The sequence below is a fragment of the Sinocyclocheilus anshuiensis genome, unplaced genomic scaffold (genome assembly GCF_001515605.1).
Source record: "Sinocyclocheilus anshuiensis isolate Anshui unplaced genomic scaffold, SAMN03320099.WGS_v1.1 scaffold669, whole genome shotgun sequence".
NCBI lineage: Eukaryota > Metazoa > Chordata > Actinopteri > Cypriniformes > Cyprinidae > Sinocyclocheilus > Sinocyclocheilus anshuiensis.
In genome coordinates this window covers 298,838-311,126 of record NW_015536499.1, presented here as the reverse complement: position 1 = coordinate 311,126, position 12,289 = coordinate 298,838, and the positions used below count along the sequence as shown (strand labels likewise).

The window sequence follows — 12,289 nt, the reverse complement described above, 5'->3', positions numbered from 1 at the left end:
TGTGTGTGTGTGTGTGTGTGTGTGTGTGTGTGTGTGTGTTCTTACTCACCCATTCGTCTGTGATCAGACTCACTGCTTTAATGGCACGACTTTGATTTCGGCACGCTAAGATCACATGTGCACCATGAAGAGCGAAAGATCGGGCGGTCTCAAAACCTGCAGATAGGGTGTGGGTGGGTAGAAAAAGGATTGTGGAAAAGAGAAATAAAATGATTGAGATAAGTCACTTGACTCTGATAACTTCGTACTGCTCTTGCTGTTATTTGCGGCAGCTGAATCCAAGCAAACGGATGGGATCTATATCTTGGAATAATTTTCCATCAGATATAAAGCCAAAGGCTCTTATACAAGATCCTCAATGAAGTCCATTTTCAAGTGACAAAAATTATAAAATTAAAGCACAGAAACTCCAATAGCTTCAGTAATGATAATGAAATGAAACCAGACCCAGGACAACACCTTGAGGCACCTCTATGACAGAAAAGAAAAATGTCTATCGTAAAGACATTTACACCGATAAAATATTTTTTATAAATCTGTATTTGTCTTTTCCCAGTTTAAAAAAATCTAAATATTTACTCGTAAAGCAGGAGACTTTTGAGATTTTAAGTTTGATTTCAGACATTAATAGTCTTCTACAAGAGCAGCATTTCCCCCCGCCTAAATTAAGGATGTTTAGCAGAAGTTCTAGATATAAAAGAGCAGATAATTATGGCCAGAAACATATTTTAGAAAAACACGGATGTTTGCCCAATGCAATTCCACTGAACATGTGTTCTTAAGTTATTGCAGCATTAACAAATGGAGCGCTACTGTTAAGACCCATTCACACCAAGATCAAGAACTATAAAGATGACTATAATTATAACTATATTAGCATCCACACCAACCTTTTTGTCATCTGCCACTTTAAATTTGTGTGGATTCTGATTAGTTTTATTTATTTATTTTCATTAGCTGAAAAAAAAAAAAATTGTTCTGAGAGTGACTCCAAAGCTTTCGTTCTTCTGTGCTGATATCGTTAGAGTTGTAGTGTGGACTTCCCTATTCTCGTAAGATTGGAATGATTTACTTGAAAAGCAAAACCGTGTAAGATTATGAATTATTCTAAAAATATATATACTGTAACTTAAATTGTTTTTTTACCTCATTAGCAAATTATCATTCTTCTCTCTTGAAACATAAGCCTCACCAAATACTTAGATTTATATTCTAAATGAAAAAAAATATAGGGGTAAATAAATATATACTCTCTGAAAACAGGTCTTAATATCTCATGCAATTTTGCTTTTAATTTTAATTTTTTTTTTGCTTGTACTGGAAAACAACTTCTTTGCAAAACCCATGATCTTAAAGCACTTATGTGATAATACGCTCCATCATAAAGCATTTAGAGATATTTTGGCCTCATTTAGAAATTGCTCTGATGGTTGCCTCACATCAGTTTCTCAAATTAATTTTCAAAATCACCACCCTAAATGGGTCAGTCAAACCCGAAAGGTAGAAACAATGATCTAAATATACGAGGTACGGGAAGGCAGAAACACAAAACATTTGCTGCACCGAAAAAGGTTATATTTAGGGGGGACTTGGGGTATTGTTTTGGCTGGTTTTGCTGACCTGCCGTTTTGCATTGTGCCTTGATTACACCAAGTGTGTTTAAAGTTTCTTTTAAGCTGGCATCAGCACTTTATTACCCGGAGTGGGCACTAGTCATAAAGGTACACGTGTCTTAGAATAGATACTGCGAGAAAAAGCCTCAAGTTCAAAACAATGGCTCAAGTTTGCAGGTCTGACATTAATAATCAAGTTTTTACAAATCAGAGGGAATTTTAGATGGGGCGAACGGTCTATTTTGCCATCATACGAGGGACACAAAGGTCAAACCTCTAAATTTGCAGCATCCCACAACACCAGGGTGAAGGAAACTGCTGTCCTGTCGACAAGACATTTGAGCTTTGTGGCTTTTTTTAACCCATAATCCTCATATGCATGTTTGTCTTTCTGCTGGCCGCATTTGCTCATTAAAACCGGAGTTTAATTACAGTAAACTGTCTGAAAACGCTAACAGATATGGTCTCTCTTTGCAAGCTACTTTTGTCGTAATCTCCTATTAATGTAAACCAGACACAAAGACAGAAATAAATTGGCCTTTGCGCTTTTCCCTTGACACTCGGCAGCTCAAACGTTCGTCTAAGTGTGGCAGTAGGCAGCAGGTGGACTAAATCTGCTGCGTCGCCGCATGGCTGTTCCCCCGTGCAGCGGCGCTTTACTGGCTGGCCTGCCTGCTCTCTCTGACTGTGAAATAACCCTTGGCCATTCTGCTTGTAAAACATATTACACTGTCATGGCTCAGAAAAGACTTGACAGGCCAACACGGCTCAAACAGAGAGGCATCACTCCATCGCTCTGTGAACCCTCTCCAATGCTGGGAATTATGGATATCAGTGGATCTGAAAGTTGACAGCTGTCACTGATTGTGAGTGACACTTGCACGCATGTCAGAGTTTTTTTTCACTTCACTTTTTCCCCTGAAGTTCACTCATGATGGCAGGCCTGTCCCATTCATTCCCAAAGTAATCCAACAATTATTTTTAAATGAGTTTGGCCCTTTTTATTTTTATGCACAGGAAAGGAGTGTGAATCTCATAAAACCTGAACATTTATGGCTTATATTCCACTCCAAAATGAAAATAAATAAATAAGAAATCATATTTTGCATAAAGACAACAAAGCCTATTTTTAGGACCATTATTTGGACCTGACTTTTTTCACATCGTGACATACATACATAAATATTTTTTTCCCATGTATTAAAGTAAATATTTCTACAGTTCTATAAATACTTCTAATAGAAAAGCATTCTATTTTTGCTTTGTCTTTGTTAAATTTGACTTTTGCACTTCTATAGAAATAAATCAGAACTATAGTGAAATTTACTGTGATAAAGGAAAAATATTACATGTAATAATTTATGTATTACAGTAAGCCTAAATTTTACTACAGTAATGTGATTTACTTAATTATTATGAATAAGCATAGGAAATGGCATCAGTATATTCTTTACTGTGACTTGCTTTGTCTTCTTAAATTTGATTTGCATGCTTTTATAATAGATAAAAAATACATTTCAAATTTTGCAGTTAAATATTGTTAAGTATATTAATACATCATGATAGCATGTCTAATGTCTTTAATACTGTTTTGTTTTAAGGTATATGTGTGTGTGTGTGTATATATATATATATATATATATGCATGCATTTTATTAATTATTTATTTGTTCATTTATGTAAAAGCATAGAAATTTAACAAGACAAAGCAACTCACTGTAACTGCATATGCTACTCTTCATAAATAAATAAATTAATAAATTAATTAATCAACCATAGAACGATAGTAATACTGTGAGGTAGGAAAGATATTACATTACTGTCATGACAATAAAACGAAAAAGAATTGAGAATAAATAAATAAATAAAAATACTCAAAAGAACAAAAATATGGAAGCTTTACAGTAATTTGGAGGTGAAAATGTGCTCAAATATTGTATTACAAAAAATCTTAATGCTACTAAAAATAGGCTTTATTTTCATCATGGAAATTACAATTTAAAAATAAAAAACTCTTCTGATTTTGAAGTGGAATGTGACCCGGCATGTCTTCCTGAGATTCACCCAGAAAATTAAAGGGAATGCGATTGGAAATGCACTTCATACGAGTCTTCCAACACACATACATATGTAAATACCCTTGATTGATAGTCTGGCCTTCCTCTTCTATGCAAACTAACAGAGTTTGACAGTGTGCCGGCGTGATTCTGAGCCACAGACAGTCGGGACGATAGCGTGGATTAAAATGCACTTTAATTAGATTATGTTTTAATCTGATTTTCATTAAAAGCTAACTAGGAGGCCTAATTGTGAGGAGAGAGCTAAGGAGTATTACCCATTAAAACTCAAAATTGGAGTAGGATAAGAACTCCTCTCTGACAAACCAAGCATGGAATTCAATTTTATGACACCTTATTAGGAGTAATGGAGAACGCTGTGTGTATCTGCACAAGGGGCTTCCTTCCCGAGAAAGACACCAAAATACAAACAAGAAATGTGAGAATTTAAATGCTTTTCCTGCCAGCAAACCACCAAACAAAATACAGATTTACTAGCAAATCCATAATATGACAATTAAGCACTCCGCTTTCATCGCCGAATTAATGAAAAAAGGGTCGCATTAGCGTTGATCAAAAGAGCAACTCGCAGTCACCTTGTAAAAATAGTGGTGGTTGTTCAGCTTGAAGTGTGAATTAATCAACACTGTTGTTTTTTGTAATAGCGAACAAATTAGAACATGTTTAATGACAACAGCAACACGCCATGTATTACTTATGGAAAATAAGAGGGGCTTGACATTAATGTGGACGTAATGACTCTGCTCGTTCATCAAAGAGAGGCAGAGAGACCCTGCAGCTTTGGGGGAGAAATCCAGCTAAATTAGCATGACATTGCATTGAAAGATGGCTGTCAGAGAGTTATATGATCACTGCCTTTTAATTTTACTGATGCTTGCTTAGGCAAGCATTCTGTTCCTCAAACTGAGAGTCGGAGATCTGAACAAACCCTCTAACCTTAAGGATCACGCTTCGGAGCATAACACATTGTGTGGATGCCATGAAGACGGGATGTTCCAGAGATGACCTCTGGGTCAGTTGATGGTTTTATTGTTTTTCTGCAGTTCTTCTGCAGGTCATATCCTGGTCTCTAGTGGACATGTGCATTTTCCAAGATAGGGGCAATAATCCAAGATAAACACAAAGAGCGGACAGATTAACGCTCTAATTAGCCCACGTGATTCTCGATGATTTTCTTTTTCATCACTCGGACTTATGCCCTCCATTGTTGTTTTATGGATTTTTCTGCTTTATTAGACAGATTTACAGTGCAGAATGCACATCAAATTGTTCAGAACAGAAAAAAGAGGGAGAAAGTGGGATTTGCATATGTTGCAGACCAGAATTGAACCTGAATCATCCACATGAGCACCACAGCTGAAAATTTCAGGAACACACTGGCCAACCAATGCACCATTGCTCTGTCCTGCACTAGATACTAGTAATATACCGCATCTAGAATATAGTATCTCCTCAGCGTTTAACAATGCAATATGTGGCTATATAAAATAAATATCAAAATATGATTACATAAATGGATTATATTTTTAAATAATAACAACAACAACACATTTAAAAAAAAAAGTGTGCATTTGTTAATGTGGTTAATTGTTCATCAGAGAAGCATTGCTGTTTTATGGCTTACTCTGCTTTATTAGACAGATTTATAGTGAAAAACAAGCACCAAATTGCTGTGGAAAGAGAAAAAAAGAGGGTGAAAGTGGGATTGTGAAATGTTGCAGGCCAGAATTGAACCTGAATCCTCTCAGCTCAAAATTTAAGGAACACATGTGCCAACTACTGCGCTATTGCTCTGCCCTGTAGATCTTAAAGAATTAGAGAACACAAAGAAATGCAGCCTTGTGCACATACTTGTAAATATATTGTGCAGTGTTGCTAAAGTAGGTGTCCTAAGTTCGAATCCAGCTCATTTTATTTCCAATACCACTTTTTAAAGAAATACTATGGTTCAATCAAAGCATTGCTCTGTTTGGTTGATAGATCCGACTTGACAATTTCTGGCTCAACATATTTGTGGGTTTGAGGTGGGGCTACCAGTTTATCTGACCAATGGCAGATGGGGGAAGTAATCAGCAAAAGTCTTTTTTTTTTTTTTTCATTTGATGATGCGACAGCTATACATTTACAACGTGAGGACAAGAAAATGTTGGAAAGAGTAGCTATGTCTCATTTTGAAGGCTGTGCCCTCCAGAAGTCACATTAGTTGTCATATTTCAGAAAATGAACTACTAACATATGGACTGTTATTCCTGGTGAGGCATAAATTGTTGTCATTTCTTTCTTTTCAATATAATGCTTAATTTTCTAAAATGATGCAGCCTCAATGAAATATGTAGCTGACCAATGCGAACTCCAGAGGGCACAGCCTGCAGAAAGAGACACAGCAAGTGACAGGGAAATGGAATTGGAAGATGTTGCAGACTGGACTCGAACCTGAATCATCCACATGAGCACCACAGCTCAAAATGTGAAATTTGAAGAAAATTGAAAATTAAAAAAACAGCGAATGACATGGCCTGGCAGGGAACGCACATATTTGTGAATATACCACTTCTTGAAGACACTTATGGTGCCATCGAAGCATTGCTGTGTGATTTGACTGATCCGACTTGCTGACTTCTGGCTCAACATATTTGTGAGTTTGGGGTGGGGCTACCAGTTTATCTGACCAATGGCAGGCCTAATGACCATATATGGTCATGAAGCATCTAAGGGGGCGGAGCCAGAGAGCAGCAGGTGAGGTGAAACATATATTTTGGGGTTAAAACGGGGAGTGCGGTGCTTCCGTCAGTGTGCAGGGAGCCTTAATTTCCACCATTAATAACCCCCCATCTTCATTTGGGATTGGGGGAGACGTTGTCACGGCCCAAAGTGAAATGTATGGTCTGTAATTACAGCAGTCTGAGGAGCAGAGTTCCACCTGAGCAGCCTCAGGCCGTTCTATTACCCCCGTTGCTTTTGCCCCCGGCTGCCCTTTGCCGCCCTTCCTTCACGTACTCCGTCTTTGACCCCCAAGTGGCCTCGGCTAAATCCCAACGTCATTTTTCATCATGCCGCAGGTTTGCAACGGTCACACCGTCCCCGTGGCAACCCCTCACGCCAGCCTCCCGGCTCAGCCCCCGATAGCCATTCATTCCAACAGTGCCATTGTTAAAGAGAGAGAGCAAAGAGTCATCATGCAACTTTAATATCTCCGCTCTTGGAAAAATAGTAAAAGCGAAGTGATCCATAAACCACTTGAGTTCACATTCAGGCCCTCCTGACCATTTTAAAAAGCCTCCCTCCTTTAAAAGCCAGTAAAAGGCCTTAAACATATATATGCATTCTGGCCGCTCATCCGGGTGGTATTGAGATCGTAATCATTATCGAACCTTTTATCCCCAGTTGTAATTTTCTTGCATGTTACATCAGTTTTTTCCGTGCTTTGTGAATTTCATCCAAGGTTAATAATGCTCAATAATTTGACTAACCAACCATACCTGGTGTTCATTACGGAGCCGATAAACAGATTCATCAAAAACAGACAAGAAATGCACATTAAAAGCCTCAGATTCTATTTCCTCTGACACTCAATATCAATAACAGGCTCCACAGGCACACAACAGATTAAAGAGCAACTAAAATAAAAGAAAGAACCTAAAGCTTTTGTCTTGTTCTTGTACTTACGTAATTGTGGGAAAGTTTCAAACGTATCATTCTTGTCCTAGATTGTGTCCTGAATATTAATTTTATATAAAAACATACAAACAACGTAACCTATAAATATGAACATTTACAATTGCTAGATAGATATTTAACAAAATAAATTATAATATTTCATACAAAACTACATTTTCAAAATTTTTGGTAAATGTGCTTAATTTGTTCATTAACAAATGAAACAACCTCTTATATTATTTTTGGTTCATTCAAAAGTGCTACACACATTATGACAATCACAACCAATCAGAATATATTTCATGTTAAATGTTCAGTTACGCAAAGATTTTGGACCAATGATATTTCAAAGAGGGTGGAGATATATAATTTACTGCTAAAATAAGCAAATATGCAAGTCAGATTTGCTGTTCATTTGATGCACAAGGGTGCTTATTATAGTATGGAGCTTATAATATGACAAAACTATTTGAACTTGTATTGTATAAATTTGAATTATTGACAAGTGGCATTTATCAAAACTGAATACTATGTGGCATTTAAAAGTTCTGAAATTGATTTTTTTTTACATGAATATTAAACATTTTAAATTTAACACAACTGCATTTTTTTATAGCAGAGTTTTATAGACGTATTTTCAAACAGCGAATTTTTTGTTCTGAATTCTTTGACTGCAAATATCCAGTTTTTAAAAATACAGTTTCAAGTTTTCAAGATGAAGGGGAAATTCTGAACATCAAATTCAACATTCTAAAATTCAATAAGCAGAAATTCAGATTGTACAGAAAGTAGGTCAGAGGTAATCCACAGGGAAGAGCAGATGATCTCCCAAAAGTCAAACGAAGTATTTTGGCCAATTAGTAGTTTTCTGGCATTCAGATCAGGTTGATCTACCGGATCATGAATCACCCAGAGGTATCCTAAGTGATTCTTAAACATTTATGGTTTATATTTAGGCCTATATGTTAGGTTAGCATTCTCAGAATTTGTCTAAGCGGTCTCTGGTGTTTGTTTTAATGTATATTTGGTGTGAAAGTGATTAGCGTGCCACCGTGTCTACACGACGCGAGCGAAACCAAAAAAGACAGTAGAGCCCATTGATTATAATCAGTGATATTCCACTGGATGCGGCGCGGTGCAACACCGTGTCTATACGGAAGTGACTGCTTGAAGCGACAAAGAGCCCATGGCAACGAGCTTGGACTACGTCAGAAATAGAACGGGGAATCCGTTTGCTGTTGGGAAGGTTCTGCTGTCTTTTGTCGCGACGCGTCTCACTGCTCGTGTCCAGTCTAGACACGATGTAAGCGTCATACATAACTGTTTCAGAGTAGCTGAAGCCGTTTCTCATCGAGCTGTGTGAAATACAGACTGAACAGCGACTAAAAACACCCAACCGCTGCATGAGCATTTAATACGCAAACAACAGCTCTCGGCTTTATATAAAGCAAGCCAGTGTCGTGTTGCTCTAGTAAAGTCTTGATGGATGATGGCTGTAGTCAAAGTAAAGACTATTATAGTGACATACAGGAGTCATACATTAGGCGTGTGTCCGTTAATATTATTGATGCGCAAACAAACCGAGTATGTATGTGCGCTCATGGCGCACAGATCACTATAACATCATATACTGCTTGAACAGTTCTTTATATTCATGAAGTTGTCCAAATTAATGTACAGCAAGTTTTTTATAACGGATGCTCGCCGAAGAAGCGTTTACATATGGGCATCAAACGCTTCAAATTCGCCTATTTTGACAGAGGAACTATTCACTGATGACATCGAACCGCCTTACGATCACCGAGTCTCCAATCATTCAGATTGGTTTCATTTTTCATTTGTATTGTGTGTTTAGTTATTCTGAATGGATCCGTGTATGCAGTCCTTTGGCGTCTTCCTGTGGTCTTGTTTGGTATGGCAGGTTGACTTGTGCTTATTTGTTAAAGTTACTGTATAATTGAGGTTTACGTACTTTTAAGTACTTTCAAATTGTAAAGAATATCTGCAGTGAAATTTTTGCAAAGTATGTATTGATTTGGAGAGGAGGGGGGCCTTGGAGTAAAAAAGGTTGAGAACCACTGGCTAAGACAAATATCACATGCTGAGAATACGAACTTAACATAAATATAAACCATAAATGTTTAAGAATCACTTAGGATACCTCTGGGTGATTCATGATCAGGTAGATCTTGAACCGCACGCTCACGCCAGAAAACTACTAATTGGCCAAAATGCTTCGTTTGACTTTTGGGAGATCATCTGCTCTTCCCTGTGGATTACCTCTGACCTACTTTCTGTTCTATCTGAATTTCTGCGTATTGAATTTTAGAATGTTGAATTTGATGTTCAGAATTTCCTCTTCATCTTGAAAACTTGAAACTGTATTTTTAAAAACTGGATATTTGCAGTCAAAGAATTCTGAACAAAAAATTTGCTTTTTGAAAATACATGTCTATAAAACTCTGCTATAAAAAAATTCAGTTGTGTTAAATTTCAAATGTTCAATATTCAAGTTAAAAAAATCAATTTCTGAACTATGTTAAATGCCACATAGTATTCAGTTTTGATAAATGCCACTTGTCAATAATTCAAATTTATACAATACAAATTCAAACGGCTTTGTCATATTATAAGCTCCATATTATAGATGTCTGAATCAATTCAGTAGCAGTTATGCTGAACAAATTTGCCTCGATCTACCAGTTCACCGCAAACCATCTACTTCACGCTTTATCTAAAGAAGGAAAACCCACAGAATTACTTTGCTATCTACCTTTAGCTGAGAGAGAGACCCAGCAACATGACCCTGGTGAGAGGCTACAGAAACACAGTCATACTGCCATCAAAATTCAATTAAACTGGAAATTCATAGCGGGCATGGAATTTATCAAGGCACATAAAACCGAAGATTTCCCGTCAGTACAGCTTGTTATTCATCCCCTGTGCCACCTTATGCACTCTATTTCCTGTTCTGACATGGAGCTTTCTGCAAAACAAAACAAGGATATGAGTTTTACAGCGAGCTCTTAGAGGGGGACAAAATGTGTCTTGGTTTAGACCAGATTTTTCAACCCCCGTTACATTTCTATGTGATATAATGCTGAGAATAGTATTCATTAGAAAAATCAGAAACCACTAGATGGGGGGGTTCAAATGTTTAGAAGTATTGTTAAAAAATAATAATTTTAAATTATTATTATTATTATTATTTATTGTACACCCATTCTTGTTTTAGTATTAGTATAATATTTATATTGTTAGTATTTTTTGAATTAGCTTTTATTTTCATATTGTCGGTTTTAATTTTAATCTCTTTTTTTTATATATTTCTGAGCCTTTTTTATTTATTTATTTATATTTTTATTTCAGTTTAGTTTAAGTAATTTTAGACTTATTTTAGTTCAGGCATGGCAATACTTTTATGTAAAAGCTTTTCATGTAACAAATACATTTTATTTTATTTCAGCTTTATTTCAATGACGAATTGAAAAAAAAATTTTATTTTAATTTTAGTTAACAATAACAACACTGGGTACAACAGGGTTGAGAGGGGGGGTTTATTGTTAATATCTCTCAATTTTTGTCCTAAAATTGTGAGAAAAGAACACATTTAAACAATATATGAACAATGATTGATGTCATTAATCAGTTTTTTAAACACACATATAAAAAATAGACAGACAGGGTTTTGAATGTTTGTTTTCATCTTTTAGGTTTAAAGGCGAAAATGTGACTTCAATTTCAAACGTTCAGAAGTTCGGTTTCCCTGAACACTCCCCCCCCATCTGCCATTGGCTAGAAAAAAGATAATCCCGCCCCAAACTCGCGCTATTGGTTAAGGAAGTGTTGCTGTGTCTGGCTGGTCAGAAATCTAAAACAAACAAAGCAACGCTCTGAAAGCGCATCAAAGCCACAGCGTTTACCCTTCTCAGAGAAATAGCTTATTTAAGGTAGAAGAAAATATTTCAACAAATGTAATAAATACACACTAGACCTTTAAATATTTTCTTTGTCTAGCTTGAAACAATTCTCACTGTATTACGGGGTAGAGCACAAAAAAAAGTGTTGCCTCTAGTGAATAACAGTGACCTCACTGGTTTACCTGCCTCATCCATAAGAACCGATGAACTGAAAATAGGAACAGAATAAATATAGAAGCCCGTAAATGTACACATGCATCCACGTCTGCGGCGCTGTGACTCAGAAAGACAAACAGAGTCAGGTTAGAGCACAGTGACCGCCACAGAGCATCCATCACAGACCGGCAGCCAGCCGCCGACTCCAGCGCTACACCTGCTCAACAAACATAACCGCACTCTACACGCTCAACTGAGAACAACACCGACTCCAGCGCACGTCAAAACATGAAACCGGCCCCACCAGGTACATCAGGATGGAGAAAAGTGGATCCAAGTAAATGACTGATGATTTATTATTAAGTTATTTATTTATTATCTATTTGGTTTTAGTACTATTAGCCTAATTTCTATATACTCATTTTATGTCTCATGTAATCCTTTGGGGAAGACGTTCTTGTACTGTATGTTTTGTGTGTCTGTTGTATTGGACTGTGAAGTCAAGTGTATTTGTGCTATAGGTTTTTGTGGGGCCGAAGATGAATTTCCACATGTGTGGACAATAAAGATTTCTAATCTGATCTAATTTATTTGTGACTTCATGGAAGAATAAAATGGTTCTTATTGAGAAAAAAAAAAACATAACCTGAGACAATGGGAGGTCTATGTAAGATGCTTAGGTAGGGAATCCTGCAAGCTCGTTACGCAGATTTCAGTGCAGTAAAAATATGAAAAATATATAAAAAAGCGTGATGCGTTGGTTAACATGCAGTAAGTAATGCTGTTATACAAAAAATAAATAAATAAATAAAATGTGATTCATGCATTTTCCTCAAATTGGCGCATAATTTAAAATTAAAAAAAT

General features: G+C 36.5%; 1 protein-coding gene across 4 annotated transcripts in view; it reads right to left on the bottom strand.

Moving 5' to 3' along the window:
- The window catches only part of wwox (WW domain containing oxidoreductase), a 278,900-nt gene that overhangs the window by 259,550 nt on the left and 7,061 nt on the right, over positions 1-12,289 (bottom strand). For all 4 annotated transcript variants that reach the window (XM_016486570.1, XM_016486576.1, XM_016486586.1 and 1 more), the window contains one exon: positions 50-156. In XM_016486570.1, the coding sequence (XP_016342056.1) occupies positions 50-156 (107 nt within the window). The remainder of the gene's footprint in view (positions 1-49; positions 157-12,289) is intronic.